Source organism: Scomber japonicus, chromosome 7, assembly GCF_027409825.1.
Source record: "Scomber japonicus isolate fScoJap1 chromosome 7, fScoJap1.pri, whole genome shotgun sequence".
Taxonomy (NCBI): Eukaryota; Metazoa; Chordata; class Actinopteri; order Scombriformes; family Scombridae; genus Scomber; species Scomber japonicus.
In genome coordinates, this window is record NC_070584.1 from 13,436,978 (window position 1) to 13,454,992 (window position 18,015).

General features: G+C 41.1%; 2 protein-coding genes and 1 long non-coding RNA gene across 5 annotated transcripts in view; 1 reads left to right on the plus strand and 2 right to left on the minus strand.

Annotated features, from left to right (window-relative positions):
• The first annotated feature begins 988 nt into the window (after positions 1-988).
• LOC128361988 (uncharacterized) lies at positions 989-2,372 on the plus strand. The gene is made up of 4 exons (XR_008321607.1): positions 989-1,059; positions 1,147-1,281; positions 1,531-1,607; positions 2,237-2,372. It is a non-coding gene; the product is annotated as an uncharacterized LOC128361988 (long non-coding RNA).
• A 961-nt stretch (positions 2,373-3,333) lies between these two features.
• Positions 3,334-6,501, minus strand: amh (anti-Mullerian hormone). The gene is made up of 7 exons (XM_053321735.1): positions 6,381-6,501; positions 5,338-5,634; positions 5,065-5,237; positions 4,872-4,983; positions 4,694-4,793; positions 4,181-4,593; positions 3,334-3,740 (listed from the first exon to the last, which is right to left on the minus strand). The coding sequence occupies exons 1-7, from the start codon at positions 6,499-6,501 to the stop codon at positions 3,334-3,336; spliced, it is 1,623 nt and encodes a 540-aa protein (XP_053177710.1).
• A 2,800-nt stretch (positions 6,502-9,301) lies between these two features.
• The window catches only part of dot1l (DOT1-like histone H3K79 methyltransferase), a 30,192-nt gene continuing 21,478 nt past the window's right edge, over positions 9,302-18,015 (minus strand). For 2 of the 3 annotated variants that reach the window (XM_053321732.1, XM_053321734.1), the window contains 5 exons: positions 17,384-18,003; positions 16,862-17,067; positions 16,561-16,634; positions 15,782-16,474; positions 14,393-15,039 (listed from right to left, as the gene is read on the minus strand). In XM_053321732.1, coding sequence (XP_053177707.1) covers positions 14,393-15,039; positions 15,782-16,474; positions 16,561-16,634; positions 16,862-17,067; positions 17,384-18,003 — 2,240 coding nt within the window. Of the gene's footprint in view, positions 14,019-14,392; positions 15,040-15,781; positions 16,475-16,560; positions 16,635-16,861; positions 17,068-17,383; positions 18,004-18,015 lie in introns of those variants that run through there. The other variant, XM_053321733.1, reaches the window with a different exon arrangement.

The window sequence follows — 18,015 nt, forward strand, 5'->3', positions numbered from 1 at the left end:
TATGAAATCCTCCCTAAAAAAACAACAAAAAATTAAAACTTTAACACACTATGTTAAAAATCTCTATATAGAAGAATGTATATGGTTTTCTACGTTGTGTACATATAAATTGTTTTTGTCAATAAAAAAAAATAAAGCAACTCACCTTATTTTACAAGTAAAAAAGTATACAAAAAGTTTATTGCACTGATATCATTTTGTACAATACAGTTTATCGTTAAACTGTAATATATCATGCATCCATTACATATATTTATTTATTCCAAAATCACACATCACTTATTGTAAATAATGTGGACAATCCATTAATTACTTTACAGAAGTGGGTTTGTGACTGCAATGAAAATCTGTGTGAGTGAAATGTCTGAAACAAAGTCCCCACTTGCAACAACTACTGTCGAAGTGAATTTCTCTACTGGAGCATTTTTAACAAACTGGTTACACTGTAAAAGATTAGCGATTATTCTCCAATAGGGCAAGATCAATATCAAATTAACCAAAGATGAATTACTTTTATTCCAACTGACATCTATCTTTCTCTTATCAGTGGAATATACTGCATGAATATACTGTATATAAACCTATGACTAACTGCTGCTAAGTAACAGTACACACTCTGTCATTTTCCTTTTTTCTACAGTGCTCATCTGTCCCTGTCAATCAAGGAGCGCAGGAGCATGGTGCAGGGTGTGTTTAACACCGTCTCTGCTGCCTGTAAAACAGAAATCACCAGAAACTCAACTGAACTAACCCTGACATCTTTGGTTAGACACAACTGAAGAAGGTAAGTTTCTTCTTCCTTTGTGGTGGTGGTTCAAGACTATGAGCTTCTTTTAATCATATTTTTGTATGTGGCAACCAGCTGCAGGTGCCTATTTTAGGCTGTGTTATGTTAGACTGTGCACTCCAGGCAAACAGACTTTGCATGGATTTTCAGTTGTCTTTATGCATTACAAAAATTGAATTCTTCATCTTCATTTACAGTTGAATTTTGGATGCAATTTTAAACTTAAACCTCAACCCTAAAGGACCAGAGTGGGACATCTGATAGCATCATAAGTAAGACTAATCAACGGTAAACAACCAAATAAGTGTACTTTATGTTAACTACATTATGTGCAACTGACTATATGTGTCTTGCCAAAGTGTCTTATGAGCGGATTCTGGCAATCCAAAATCTGAACGATGTTCAAAATCCATGGAAGGGGGTGACTATGAACCGCTGCATAGTGCTGGCACTGGTTGTACTGCTTGTGAGTTCAGGGGTCAATGAATTGCACGGTGAGTACTGTAATCATCACTTTACAGAACAAAAATATCTCACGTTGACTAACGTTTTAGCAGACTTGTTTCTGTGTTATTGAAATAATGTGTAAGATAGATACTTCTGCTTCCTCCCTGTCTAGTGTAACGCATTTGATTATTTACAAGATAATCCAGTTGATGTTGAATAGTGTATGTAACCTTAAACTCTTCCTCCTGTCGTAAGTCAACAGGCTTCATTGCTTTGTATTTTATTGTGTTTTCTAGAGACTCTGGATTCCCTTGTTGAGGACAAATCTTTAAGCTCTTTTTTGGGAAGTCTGCAAGACGGTTCAATGATTAAGGTACTGTGTAGCTCTGTTTTTTTGAAGTTCTGTTATTTTTCTCCCTTTTATTCAGTGTTACAATTCACTGGAGGAATATGGACGATGATGTTGAGCAAAACATTTGTTTGGCAAGACTTTACAAATGCCTGCCTCCAACTTGCTCAATAGGGACGCTAGGCTCCAACCTCTTTCCTTGGTTATTTAAAAAATACAATTCACAATTTTCCTGGCAATTTTAAATGACCCTTTAGAGCTTCAATCAGTCTACCTTTTTACATGGGCTTGATAATAATGTAGGTTTGGTTATACACAGACTAATGACATTTTAGCAGGGCTTTTACTTGATCCGCCATGGGTATACAGCTTGACAAGGGTTCTGAAATTCTACTTTAGGGTGTATTTCCCTTTAACAAAACTAAACCAAAAATCACAAAATGTAAAATCTAATCTTTGAAGTGACACATATGAACAAGTGGATTTTGGGCATTGTTATATTTTTTACTTTAATTTAGATGAATAATATGAATATTTGAACCAGTGTGTGTGTGTGTGTGTGTGTGTGTGTGTGTGTGTGTGTGTGTGTGTGTGTGTGTGTGTGTGTGTGTGTGTGTGTGTGTGTGTGTGTTGTGTCTTGTTTCTGCCTCCAGATTTCTGTATGGGACAATGTCATGAGTTGGTGGGGATCTGAAGAAGTTGGAGCGATAAGAAAAAGAAAAAAGCCGATCGGCAATAAAGTAATCATGAAACCCAAAACTAAAGAATGAATTTTAATACAGCTAATTCTATCTGTAACAGGTTTCTGAATAAAGAGCACCAACAGCTATCAACATACTTTGCATTTAATTATATAAAGAGAGAGTTATACATTTTGTTTGTATTGTAAAGAACACCATTTAATTTCTCTGACATAGGGTCAGGACCACTTGTCCATTTGGCTTGAACCTCAGAGAAAAGTACAAAGAACAAATCTGTTCGTACGAGGTCTTCTTGCATGAGGCCCATTGGCTTTCATTTTTCAAATAACAGCTTAAATAATGCATGACATATTTACACACAGAGAAAGATGATAATACGTACTGATATTTGACTTGTGCACTGAACACTGTCTTGGAATACGATTAATTTTGTTTTCAATAAATCTGATTATTTCTAAAAGTAAGAAAACCTGTGCTGTGTGCATCTACTCCAAAATAATAGCTCACATTATATCTCTATGTGGAAGTATATAAAGAGATGTTTTTGAACTAATGTGCATTAACTACTTGTGTATTAAAGGACAAGTGTGTGAGATTTAGTGGCATTAGCAGTGAGGTTGCAGATTATTACCAATTTAATACCCATCACCCTTCCCTTCCAAAGGTGTAGGAGAACTTACACTGGCTGTGAAACTCCCAGAAATACAAAAGGCCCTCTCTAGAGCTATTGTTTGGTCTGTCTGTTCTGGGCTACTGTAGACTCAGTGATGCAACATGACGGCCCGTGGAAGAGGACTCGGCCCATATGTAGCTATAAAGGACTCACTCTAAGGTCACAAAAAAACAATTATTCTTACTTTCAAGTGATTATACACTAATGAAAACATTTTTATGATCCATTTCTGCCAAGTCCGTTAAGCGAGATGCAACTAAATTTGACAAACTGCACCTTTACTGAGGTACTGTGTAAATAAATAAATGACAAAAAAGTAACAATAAAGTGACACTTTCCATCTATCATGGTGAGTGAGTGACGGCTAACTGCAGCTTTAGCGACATTCACACTCCTTTGCAACTATATCTGGTCTAAGAGAGATGTAAGTACCGTGTTCGTTCAAGTTCACCACACACAGAGGATCGTAGGCTACAGGGACACAACACGGACGGCGCTCCTGAAAATTCCCGCTCTCAATGTGGGACTGGAGCAGGATGGCATGGTTGTTGGTATTATTCAAGGGGAAATTACAAGGACCGTGGCAGTTGTTGATGTTGGCAGTGTTTGGGCCCACAAGATGCTTTTCAAGAGACACATTGAGGTCTATCAGTCCACAGTTGCTGCCCCTCTCCGGGCTGTCGGGATCCGCTCTGGTGGCTCGGAGTCTTCTTCGTATCTCGTACGTGTGACCCACCGTCTGCAGGGCCTTCAGCAGAAGAAATGCACGATACTGGCTTTCTCCTGGTTTATGTGGAATAGTAAATAAAAACATCATAATTACACAGAGGTAATACAGGATCTTGTCACAAGTAGCATATGGGTACTTTTGAGAAATAGCTAGCTTTAAATAAATGGGTAAACAAATTATTGTTAGTGTAAAGTAACAATAATGGTTGAAATAACAGCTAAACAGTTGAAATAGTTAGCTAAAAGCAATAAATAAATGGTTGAAACATCTACTTTTTGCCACACGTGGTAGCGTAGTAAATTTAGTGACAGCAAATTTGTATTTTGTATTTGTATGAAAAATATTGTAATGTCCACATTTATATAATATCAATTTTAAATTCAGTCTAAATTAACACATCTGGAACATGATGGGTGTGGTGTTGGTCAAGAGGTGCATTGAGTTCATCTAGCAGTGCTGTGGAGGAACATCTGTCAACAAGGTTACACATCACCTGCTGCCACTTCAACCTTCGGAAATGCGCTGAGTTCTTTGAGCCTCTCCAGCCTCTTCATGACCCTTAGACCCCTGTCCTCCTCCCTTATTACCTCCATTATCTGCATCACAATCTTCTCCAGCCTCCACCTGAGCTCCTCTGACAGGGCAAGAGGCAGGGCCAGCTCTCCATGGTGCATGTGAGACATGGAGCTAGTGAAATAGAAGATGGTGGAGGCAGAGGAGTTGATCAGTCCTCCCAGCAGGTTCACACTGGAAGCTAAGCCCAGTGTCAGGGGGGGCAGGGACTGTAAGGAGTCCAGATTTAGTGCAGGGGGCTCTGGGTGATCCTGAGGAAGGACATCACCCAGGAACCTCTTCAGCTCACAGAGGAAGGAGAAAGTCTTGGATGAGCGTAAAGCATTTGTATATCTGAGAAAGAGTAAAGAGAGAAACAATGTAACTGAGCAGCAGTCAGACAGTAGTCTGGTAAAAAAAAAATGTCAATAGGGAAATTTAAACCCAAGACAACCTGCTTTCAGTTCCTCTTTCTGTAGAGAAAAGCAGAAACGGAGTTGGGCTGATGGTACTTCTTGATTTTCCACCAATAAGGAGCTCTTTTAAGCTTTCCTCTGTAAAACGCAGACATAACGTATGAGGAGACTGCACATGAAACAAGAAGTACAACTGAAATCAAGAGATCATCTTACTCATATCGGGGGATTTTGTCTCGACAGAAATTCTCCACCTCTCGTGAACGTGGCCTTCTGATGCTTTTCCCGTCAGCAGTATGTACTGTGTTCCTCCTGAAATGCACACAGCCTAGAAAAAAACCCCACTTTGTGTCAGTAACAGACTGCAACACAACAACAGACAGAATCACTTCAGATTGTTTCATACTACCTGTGTGTTCGGCTGTAGAGACTGACTAGTGAAAGAGATCTTGTCCAGGTTTCCTCCTGTGAAGGGACTTTCAAATGCCAAGAGCAACACAGGGCTCAGTTCCAGCAAAGGGGACTGTGGGAGGTCAAAGGTTAGTGCAAGTGCTCCTGTCTCCTCATCCTCAACCAAGAACACTGATGGAGAAAAGAAGACATGCTGTCAGATGAATAAAATAAATATTCACATATAAAAGAAAGAAAATGCAACGAGAGGCCATTCATAATGCTTCATTACCTCCAGCTGGATGCAAAACCTCCAGTCCATTTCTCTGGTTTCTGCTTGTTTTCTTAGCAAGTTCTAATAAGACTGATCCTGATGAATTATCAGATACCTTGCAGACTCCAAACAAAGTCAAGCTGCCGTTTGTCAGTTCACCATCATCCCCCAACCTCTCACTCATCACTGCGAATATGTCATCCAGAAAGCACGGTGCATTCTGACCGACAAGATGAGAAACTGTAGAGGCCGGTGATGTCTTTGTCTCTGCGCTATCTCTGGTCTCTGTGGAGTGGCTGGACTGTAGTGTGTTTCCTGATTGAATTAGAGAAAAAATGGAACAAATTGTATTACACACACTGAAAAACAGATTAAAGGACAGATTCAAAATTTTTCAAGCCAGTCTCAGAACAACAGTCCCATACGAACACTGAATTAGGTTTTCCTCACTGTAATCATTCCTCCTGTTCATACTTGCAATTAAAAGATCCACTTCAAATGCTCTTGGTGTAAGTGATGGGAGCCAAAATCCAATGTGTCTACTCTCATTTTGTGAAAAAATACAATCAAAATTGATTTGAAGCTTATATGAGGCTTCAGCAGTCTGAGTCATATCAAATGGATATCAAATGGTTTATTTTTTAGCATCAAATTCCCTCTTTATGTTTCCTTTGACAGTGTTTCACTGTTGAGCTGTGGTGGAACAATAGAAAGAAAAAGAGAGACTTTGGCAATAAAAAACCCCCAAAACATATCTCCTTGATAATTTGCATAGCTGAAGCGCCATATTAGCTTCATATAATATATTGTCACCCTTGACTGACATTGTACGAGCATTATGAACTACTAATAGTCAGTGTGAACAGGAGGAATGATTATGGCAAGAGAAACCTATTTCAGTGTTCATTTGGGCACCTGACTATGGATTTAAGGCAGACTTGAAAAATGATGACCCTTTAAATTGAGCAGCAGGAACCACATGAGCTGTCTGTCACTTATAACAATCACAATATACAATGTAAAGACACCATTAAGAGTTTTCAGTTGTGTAAAAGCCTCACCTGTCACTATGGGGTCACGGGCCGGGATCAGCTGCCTTCCATGTGAGACTTGCAGGGTCACACAGAGCTGGGTCCAGCAGAGCATCAGCACCCCGCAGAAGGAAAGACTAAAAACCAACATGTTCACACTGTCTGTACAAGCGTGTGTGGTCCGACTTCTCTCAGCAGTTTATTTTGAATGAGTGAGACTCAAGAGGGTGGGAGTTATATCCTCCCACCTTCCCTTCTTAGTAACAGACTGCCAAAATAGGAATATCAACTGTCCTTGATGAGGTAGATTGTTGTTTTGAACAAGATGTTTGCTGCACAGAAAAGCACCTTCTTCACATCCCAAAAGCATAAGAAAAAAGCACAGAAAAGATTTATTGGTTCATTGTATACACACCAAGCTTCACTATAAGTAGACATCAAGAGAGGTTTCAGGACAAACCTTTTCTTCAATACATGATGCCTCAGGATGGAGGATTAGATAACTTCTTGTATAACACAGAGATACAAGTTAAAGCATAGAGAAGACACAGGTGAGTTTAAAGCTGTTATTAATAGTTCACTAACTGTGAGCAGGTGTAGAACACAACATTAAAATACATTGACTCAAGTACTTCACTTTGCATTTGTTAAAATAAACTTTGAATGAAGAAGGAGGGCTGTGGATTTCGTCTCGCATCACAGGATATTATAATTACATTATAAATGCATTATAAAGGGATCTCTTAATGAATATGAAATAAGAGGACTGATTACACCATGAAAAATATCAGTGTTCATTTGCAGACTTGTTGTTTTAAGACATACTTGAAAAATTGTGAACAATCTTCCACTGTGAGCAGACATCCTGAGGTAAAAATAAATACATAAAATACACTATCACTTGACAAGCTGTGGATGAGCAAAGAGTATATTTTCACAGCAAATCAAAAATAATAGTACAATATTTGGTACTATAGCAGGGGAAGGTTTTTAATCCAGTGTGGCCATATTGATCCTCTAATGTTTATTTGTGTTCATGCAGTTCATTGACAACATGTTAAAGACTATCACACCATTCATGTCAACTGTCAAACCAGCCAAGAGCCAAATGCAAAAACTAGCCAGCATTTAGACGTACTTAACCAAATCCATTAAATGAAAAGTTTGCCATTGGTTCTTAATGCCAAAGGGAGGGGAGCGGGTAACAAGCCAACTCTTTGAAAGACACCGAGCAATTCAATCTGATTCTCTTTAAAGAGCTGTTTACTCCCATCACCGCTCTCACAGCTGCAGCCTTGTTTTGCAGACAGTCAAGGTCTCCGAGCGGCTCAGTGGCGGTGCGTCTGCAGAGATGAAGCCAAATATCATTCTTGTACATGACAAATCTTCAGTGGGGAGAGACTAGACAGGTTCATTATTATTTGCAGAACATTTCTTGACAGGTAACACATCATCCTCATATCTATATGGGAAACATTTGCTTACAGATGTGATGTTTTCTGTTTTTGTGATCAAATTTTTAGTGTTTTTTTTCCCCACATGAATTTAAAGGAGACGTGATATGATATTAAAATCAAGTTACTAAAATATTGTGTTGACATTGCACGACATCTACATCTATACTCAGGAGACCCCAAGATAAACACATTGATGTACTATGCCCTCGCAAAAAATGTTCAAATAAAATTTTATCGCAATAATTATAACTACATTTCAAACCTTTATTTAGCCATCCTCGTGATCATAACTTAACCTGCTTACACCCACTCCCATCTGACTCTTTGACCCCCCTCCCAACCCTCCCAGCAACCTGAGATCTTACTTCTTTTAAACTATAGAATTATAACTAGATCTGATATAGTTATTATTTCCATTCTCTTTTTGTATTCCCTTCATTTATGTTTTTTTTTAACTTTCCCCCCTTATCCATATAGGAGATATAAAATAATAATTTTAAGATGTTGGTTAAACATACGAGTTAACCTGTATGGCCAAGTCAGCTGCTGTAGACAGAATGATTAGGTCACATGGAGGATATATACATACAACTATTAGTTACACGAGTATAACCACGGCATAGCCTCTGTTAGTTGTACAGTCATAGTATTTCATGGAAATACAGAAAACTAAATTAAATATACATACTCCCAGTGACACATTATAGAGCCTGACTGATACATATGTCAGCTGATAATATCTACTGATATCGGCCCGTCTCACATATATCGGTACTGGCGTGTTGTCAGATATATTTTTAAAGTTATAGCATTTTAAGTATATTTGATCCCTTTTCTTAATTCAAGCTTAATATACAAGTAGTTTTTTTATGTATAGTTATTAAACTACCAGTGAAGTTTACTGTTTCACTTTGACTAAATCCGATAAATTAAATGTTTCTATCTGCTCTTCATGTCAAAGGGAGGGGAACAGGTAACAAGCCAACTCTTTGAAAGCAACTGAGCTGAGATCTGATTCTCTTCAAAGAGCTGTTTACTCCCATCACCGCTCTCACAGCTGCAGCCTTGTTTTGCAGACAGTCAAGGTCTCCAAGCTGCTCAGTGGCGGTGCGTCTGCAGAGATCAAGCCAAATATCATTCTTGTACATGACAAATCTTCAGTGAGGAGTGACTAGACAGGTTCATTATTAGCAGAACATTTCTTGGCAGGCACCACATCATCCTCATATCTATGTGGGAGATTTATAGATGGGATGTTTCCTATACTGTGGTACTCAAAGCTGCTCTTTAAAAGCATATGAATGACCACATCTCATTGTTTAGATGTCTCTATTATACTTATTTCTACTGTGAGAACAATTTTGAAAATAAATAACTATTTTTTAGTGTCACCTACATAATGCAGGCCTACTGAATGTTACATTCATACATTTTCAAACATGGCTCCAAGTCCAGGTGAAAAACTTCACAATAGAAAATTATAATGAGCGTTGGTTCAATTCAAAGTAAAGCCTGATAATTCCAAGAAGAACAAGGCAGGCAGCTTGTTGGAAGATTCCCTCCGAGACTTTTCAGGCATTTTGGCATAAAAACAAGAACACCTCCCTGAATAAGAAATCATGAATGACACGTGAACCTCAGCATAGTCTGTTTGATCCATGGAGACTGGAAAAACACAGAAATGCCAGTACACAGAAACAAAGTAAATTCAAATATTATATGAAACATTTTATTAATAATCATAAAATGCAGAAAAAAAAAACATTAATTCCATTTGTCATTATAACATCTTAGGATAAAAGCACCAACACCGAACAGTAACAAGTTTCCCATGAAAACCCAGGGCCTTTTGGAAAGTAGGTTTGCCGTTTATTGCACCTCAAACCTGCCCTGGCTTCACCGATCAAGAGACATCTGTACATACTGTAGGTCACGCGCGTGTCATTCAGAGTTGGTTTCCCTCCACGTTAAAGGAGGAGGGATACCAACAAGGGACACTGAACCTCCTTCTTAAGTGACACAAATCGAGACAGAGGCATTTGCGAGATGAGGAAGATGCTGAAAAGTCGTAGCCATTTCACAGCTTTCTCGAGATCGGAGCGACTCATAAAGCTTTACAGAGCTGGGTTTCACCTGGAGAGGGCTGGATGTATGTAACAGTGAGAATTCATCTGAGGAAACCAGTATTCCTTTAAATACACTTACTGGAGAAGAGAGAGAGAGAGGGGGGGGGATGTCCTGGTCCTGAGTTTGGTTAGAAAGGGACTCTGTCATGCCACAAGATGGTTAACAAAATTTGTGACATGCAGTAGTTTAAGAAAATTCATTAACATCATTACACCATTTCAAGCAATCAGGGAAGTTCCTGAGTTGAGACCCTTGGCAGGATTTAGAGTAAACAGCCTCGACCGCAAAGCTCTACCAATAATGTACCGAAGATGGAGCACGCTGGAGAACTGCATAGAAGCTTTGGATTCAAATCATGCTCATGCACCAAAGGACTTGAATAACAGCACCTCATCCCTTTGATTGATTATACAAGTAGCTACAAAACTGTTTGAAATCTGTAATGAATGTAATATATTGGCCTCATTATTCTCACTTGCACATACACCAGCTCCCCTTCCAGATGATAAAAACCTTTTCTGGACTGCCAGAAAAGCCGCCAGGCAAGCTTGTGTTGAAGATTATTCTACCATAAACCCTGCAGCACAACAGGAAGAGAGTAGTATTTATCAATAGCTGCAATTTCCTTGTTTTAAGTGAAGGAGAGCACCGTGCTGTCTGTCTGACTAGTAGTATTAAAAACTGACAGGAATCTGAAGACACAATTAAAAGCATAACATGTAACTGCAGTTGTATCAAACACCAAGAACAAGAAAATCAAAACAGCATCAACAATAATTACAAAAGACCTCTCAGTGCTGGTAACGAATTGGCTATCGTCTCTATTTATGTTCTAAAATGAGCAAATGACTTCACTTGTTCACTGAGTGAGTGTGCAGGACAGGAATTTACTATAAAGCTTTAATTATTAGTCTAACCTTCCCTTGGATATGAACTGGCAAGTGGAAAAAAAGCACAGGCACAAACTGAGCTTAAGTGTATTCCCACTATCAGTAAAAAAAAAAAAAAAAAAGGGTAGCTTGGCTGCTCTCACTCCCAAAACGAGCTACGCACACAAGTGTTTTACTTCAGCATGTCTCTTGTAATTACACAATATGCTCACATTACAAGGTAGGGCCTTGTCAGTAAGACATTCAAAGACAGACAGTGTGTGTATGTGTAAGAAGTTGACACATAAGTTTTGTGTGCACCAGTACAGATTAAATTTGGATCTGAATTACCATCACTTGGAAACAGAAGCACCATTTGTTTTTGTTTTTTTCCTGCAGAATCTGAGTTGGTAAAAAGAAAGAAAACTATTAAAGTGATAACAGTTCTAGCGCTGGAATCTAGTCGTGTTCACTGCCACAGCACCTCTGTATATATGTGTGTGTGTGTGTGTGTGTGTGTGTGTGCGCACATGTAAAATACACACACAGCTTCTGAGTTTCTACTTCTGTCACGTGTATATCACAAGGATTCAGGTGCTGAGGTGTTTGGTGCCATCTGTTAAGGTCCTGTGGTGGCAAAGCTTCACTCTCCTCGGCTTCAAGCCTCCTGTTTAACAGGTTGAATTTAAGGGTCACAATGCCAGCACCAAAACACCCCTATTCACTTATAGATTTATATATTCATATATATAGACTGTATATAGATACATATTTAATATACCTTTCAGTTTATGGTGGAGAGACATACATGGAAAAACAAAAACTTATGTACAAAAACAGTGTGTCTTGTTCACTAACAAACTGCTCAGGAAGCAGCTCGCTTTAAGAGAGCAAAGCGTGCTGACGGTTTCAAACTGCTGAGTGAGCAACATTAACAGAGGCCCTCGAACCTGTTTACTTGGACTCTGAGCCAGATGTTGCAGAGTAGTTTTATCGAAAAGGTGGTGTCTGCTGTTGTACACTTGGCATTCAAAGAACCAGACAATAGCATATTAAATATGAGAAAAGGAAATGCCAAAAAAAAGGCTTTACAAATGTCCCTGTGTACAGCACCAAGTATTCGATTTGTTTTTGATGTTTTCACTTTAGAATAAATAAGATCAGGCACAGTCCAAATTTAGCACCATTGTTTTCAGACTGTGAGTCAAGTACACACACTATTGCATTCTACAATGTCAACACATTTCAGGATTTAACAAAAAAAAAAAAAAAAAAAAGGAAGAGAAAAACAAATACCAAGGCAAATGGAGACTGACGGCATAAATATTATACACAACTATACAGTCGGAAAATGAATCACATTCACAGTACAGACATTGTTTACAAAAAAAAATATAACACAATAAAAAGCAAACAAAAAGGTGTGTAAAGAGTCCAGTAGTTTGTTGTGGTTATGGTAAATAGGTTTTCCCAGTGTGTGAGGATATGCATGCTCGGGTGTGTGCGTGTGTGTTAACTAACTGCAGTATTATTCCACAAACATGTGTCCATATTTATGTCAACATTTGCTTACACCTGCATTTCCCAACAGCAGAAATAAATATACTACGTTTAGCTTAAGAAGAGTTTAAAATTCCTGCTTTAAGAATAATTCTGCTGCGGTCCCACAAAGTAGTGCGATTTACCAAATTGATAGACAAAGAGAAAACACTATTAATAAATACAGAAATTAGTTCAGATCATCTGTGGTTTTACTAGGAATCTTTTATACCTGGATTCAGCTTAACTAAACTTTAACAAATGTGTTGCCCAAACTCTTTGACAACAGTGGATCCCTACCAGAGAGTGGCTAACAATGTCCACACAGAGCACCATCTCATTAAGTGAGTTCATCGGGTGTTATTTTTTAAAAATCTATTTAAATGTATTCAGCTCTGCTCATTACTGGCACCCCTTGAAATGTTGCTAAGTCAAGATCATTCCAAAATGAGGCTAAAATCTGCAAAACATAAACTGATGTCCTTATTCTTCAGTTAATTCATTTCGATGCAGCATGTGAAATAGACCTAATAGTCACAAAAGGCCAAAATGATATTTAAAGTAAACATGGAAGCTTTCATTGATGTTACATTTTTGATATTGGAAGAGAAACAATGACCACACCACACATCAGGATTTATTTTCATTACTCAGAATGTGAACTTAGTTTTGCTCCAGTTAGAAGCAAAATAAATATTAGTTTTGTGAGCCAAAAGCAGCCAAAACTAGCTAAATTAGAGAAAAGCTGATTTTTAGTATCACTTTTCTCTTAATTAATGGTACTAAAAACAGCAAATAACCCAAGTTTTAATTGTCTTAAATATAAAAAAAAAAATATAGCAAACCATCAACATAACAGGGGTGTCAACTAACCAGCCAGGACTTGTACATCTTCTGCTACATGAGTAACTGTATCTTACTATCCAGTGTGAAGTTAGACCAAAATATTTACTTCCTCATCTTGTTTCATAGTCCAATATGTTGTAACAAATGCTGAATTTCACTGAAGGAAGAAAACAGATAAGAGAGCGCACATGCAGATAAGAAAAAGCTGCATGATATTTGAGCAGAGTTCAATGAACTGGTCTGTTTGTGTGTGTGTTTGTGTTTGAGTATGCACACGTGACACCAGACTTTGGAGGGAACGTGACACTTGAGATTCGGCTCAAAAAAGTGGACTGTGTGCTTCAATCTGTTGTTAAATGTTACATGAAATCATTATAAACTGTTGCTAGAATAGTAACTACGACAAAAATGACACACGATCGGACTATAGAGCACCTCAAATGTGAAATCAGACATTTTGATGATTCAGTTCATTCAGTGCTGACAGCAGCCATTACTGATTTCCACATTGTGTTTAAATCTTCAAACCAACATTTTTAGCCAAAAGAACTCAAAATATGAACGTGACCAGTGCCTTTGAATTCTGCTCAAGGTGATCATAGTGGTGGTGATTAGTGTGTGTGTGTGTGTGTGTGTGTGTGTGTGTGTGTGTGTGTATGCGTGTGTGTGTGTGTGTACATGTGTGTCGGAGATCCCAGTACAGAAGCCGGTCTTGGAGGCGGTCGGGTAGTGCAGACATTTTGAAGCACCAGTGAGTGAGGAGAGTGCCTTGGTCCACACGTGGACATTTGCATAGTTTATTTAATGTTGAGGTAGTTTTCAGCAATTACCTGTAAGATCAAAGAAGACAGAAAAAGACACCATGTGTGATTATGTATTCGTATTCAACAATGCAAAAAACACTGATAGGCCAACCCACATTAAATCCTGTCACTTTTAAAATCCAAACTTGTCATCTTGCAGTTTTTGTAGTTTTAATCTTAAACCCAAAATGTATCTTACCTTGTTCGTACAGAACAACAGCGTGTGGGAGCACAGGGAAAACAGGTATCCTGTCTCTCTCACTCCCTACCAGTCTCGCTCCCTCCCTCTCTCTCTCTCTCTCTTTCTCTCTCTCTCTCTCTCTCATTCTCACCCCCTCTTCACCCTCTGTTTGCCCGTCACCCTTCCCCTCTCCATCCCCCCTTCCCCTCACCCTCAAACCCTATCTAGGCCGGGAGCCGGGGAGCTGGGAGGTGGTGAAGGTGCCATGCATGCCCTGTGTCCTCCACATGCTCCCACCACCACCTGAGCTGCTGGCCGGTGGTGGAGGGGGCAGCCGAGGGGAGTAGTGCACTGCAAATGGACGAGAGGAGGAGGAGGTTGACAGAGAGGAGGAAGAGAGAGAGGCGGTAGCAGCGGCAACAGCGGACACAGGAGCAGAGGAGGCAGAGGTGGAGGAGATGGAGAGAGAGAGGGATGACTGAGCTCTCTGATGGTGGAGAGAGGAGTGGGGCAGACGGGAGGAGAGGAGGGAGTCTGACCGAGAGGATGGCAGGGCGTCAGAGTGCGTGGGTACTGACGAGGAAGGGGCGCTGTGCAGGGGCGGTGGAGGGGGCAGGGAGAGCGTGGGAGGAGAAGGGCTGTGCAGGACCGACTGTGTGCGACTGTGCTGGGCCTGTGACAAGGAGAGGGGCAGAGGTGAGGACACGGAGGCCAGGCGTGTGGAGGCTGGTTGGGGAGTGGTGTGCTGCTGGGTTTGGGAGGAGGAAGAGGAGGAGAGACTGAGCAGAGAGCTGAGGCCTCCAGAGGTGGGCAGCGTTGCCCCAAACTGATGGGAGGACACTGAGGGAACCACGTGGTGAAATATACCTGCAAATCATACAGCAGAAATGGAGGGAATGGGGAGGGCGAGAGAGTGGAGAGCAGATAAAAGTGCCAAAGAGAGCAAGAAGGAGGGGGACAAAGAGAGAAGCAAGGACTGAGCCAGGTTGTGCATAGCGCCAAGCAAGTCATAGACAAGCACACAGAAAGCAAACAGAGTCAGTCCACTGCAATTGTAGCCAGATTAAACCAGATCAGCTTCACCAGTTTTTTGAAATTCTGATTTCTGGAATTATTTTTGCTTGCGAGTGAAATGACTCTGACATACAAATTCAACAGGTACACCCACAGAAAATGATAAATGAACAATGCGACCTACATAAAACCTAATAGTCATTATATAAATTCATTACTTAAAAACAGATGCCAAATAAAGCCAATTTTTTTTAAAGATTTTTCTTATGTCTGTTTTAGTTCAATGTTGATTCTAAAATGCAGCATTTTCCGAGGGTGTTTCCAACTGCAGCACTAAAGCAGCCAGCCCATGTCAAAAGCGAGGCAGCACACAGAATCGGTCAGTCAAACTGTCAGTGTGGCAGACAGAGACAGCAGCACTGAGCCTCCACTTACCTGACTATTAGCAGGCCCATTCCCTATAACTCGTTCATTTCTTTATATGTAACATGACCCCAGGCTAAGACCTCACTATGACTGTTCAATGATCCTGATCCTGAGATAAGAATTCACACTGAGTAGGAATGATAATCAGTTTGTCATCAGTGACGCTCACCTCCAGCCGCTCCCCCAGCCAGCCCGGCACTGGAGAAGCTTCCCAGGGAAGAGTGTCCATTGACGAGCCGTGGGGTCCCGCTCACCGTGGACCCGCCTGTCGGGGCCCCGAACAAGGACTGCAAGACTGATGCCCCTCCGAGTTGAAACTGAGATCCCAGGTACTGACCCACAGATGATCCTGTGGTTGAGGACACTGCTACAGGACTGCCTCCCACCTTCCCGCTCAGAATTCCCCCGCCGCTGCTGGCGGCTGCAGAAATGAAAAGATTCTGACTCGCGAGACTGCTGCTGCCCTTCAGCTCCCAATCTCGAGGGGCCTTCTGCTTCTGAAGGGTCTGGCGTTGGTCTGAGCCACCGCCTCCTTGAGCTCCTCCACTACCGCTGCTGCCTCCACCGCGGGTCCCTGCATCTTGGCTCAGGAAGGGGTTGGGGGTCACGTAGCTTGATGACTCTCCATCGCTCCCTCTCCTCACCTGCTGATGGTGTTGTTTGTGATCAGAATCTGAGTCTGTGCCCCTGCTTGACCCGCCCATACCAAATGGAGAGCCTCCCTGTCTCAGGTCAGAGTTAGGTTGCTTTGGGTCGGAAATGGGTGAAAAGGTGGATTTCCACTTGCTGTTTGAGGACAAGGAGGAGGAAGAAGAGGCCTCACTGCCTGTACTGTTGCCACTGCTGCTACCAGATTTCCTGCCTAGTGGACCGATAGAGGGTAGGCATTAAGGAGTAGAAGTGCAAAAATAAACATTTTATTTTAGTTAAAGCATTTTCTTTTCTTACCTCTTTCATTATCCCCGAGTCTACCGGGTCCATCTCTGCTCTCCAAGGATATAGTGGCAATTTTTCTTTCAATTCTAGGGGAAAAAGAGCAACAATTAAAAACAAATACAGCTGCAAGTGGCAACAAAATGTGCATGAATCTGGCATGAGGTCACACTTGTATCACTAGTGTTTGTTTAACAAAGAAAAATGTTGTGATGAGCCACCTGGTTACTTAGCAACTCAACCAAGAGGGCTTAAAAAAAAAGTCATCAAGGAAAGCCTAACAACCTTCACATTACATTAAAAAAAAACCTCTTACCTTGAACTGGAGCTGTCAGCAGGGTATCCTGAGTCCTCATCATCAGAGCTGGGGGCTGACGAGTATCGACCTGTACCATTCAGTTCCAGGGGGCGCTCTCTCTTCAAGATGGGAGGTTGGTCCAGGTCAGGCCCGCTGGGGCTGCGGCTTGATTGCTCTGGGGAGGAGATGGCAGAGATCTCCAGAGGTTGGTTGATGTTGTTCACCTGTTGGGATGAATGACATACAGATTACACCCAGTGATGAAAGTCGTTTTGAATAACCAGAGAGGAATCTAAATAAACTCGTCCATAGAGAGATCAAGGTGTAAATGTATCAATCATACGTTACAGACAGAGTGAGTCTGATTATTCAGAAATTGTATATGGTATATGTTCTGCATAGTTCAGTTGTCATAAATTACAAAATGCTTATAGTCACAATAAATGTAGGGTCCTATGATTTCCACGATCACGGAATCACAATCAACAATTACTTACAAAATAAGCACAGTATCATATCAGGTTTCTTCCGGTGACTCACCATGGAGTTGATGTTTAGTGGTGATCCGGAGGAGTGGTTGTTGGAGCTGAGCCCAGGGAATGACCTCCTCTTTGGGGATCCGCTGGCCGTGACAGCCCCGGTAGAGCTGCGTTTCCTTCTCCCTCGCTTCCGCCCTTCTTGAGAGCCGAGGCTGTGAGAGGACAGCGTATGTGTTGGTGTGTGAGTGTGCTGTGTGCCAGGGGACTGGTGATGGTGGTGGTTTCCATGGTTACTGTGGTATCCCTGCTTGGCTGAATTGCCAGTGTGATGGTGGAGGCGTGAGACTCCGGCCACGCTGCCTCCGCTGCCTGACGAAGAGGAAGAGGAGGAGGAAGAGGAGGAAGAAGAGAAGAAGATTCTCCTACGCAGTTCACTGTCCTGAGGCTCTGTATCGGAGTCTGCCCCGTGATGTTCCTGTCCGTCCTCTGGAAGAATCCTTGGGGGTCCATCTGCATACTGGAGAACCCCTCCAGTGCTGAGTGGGGGGCTCTGGATGGGACCCCCTCGGCCCATTGGTCCTGTCAGAGGAGTATTGGTGTGTGGAGGAGGCGATGAAGAAGCACCATTATGGTCCTCAGGGTGGGGACCTCCATTCATCAGCCCTGAGCCTGATGAATATCCTAAAGAGAGAT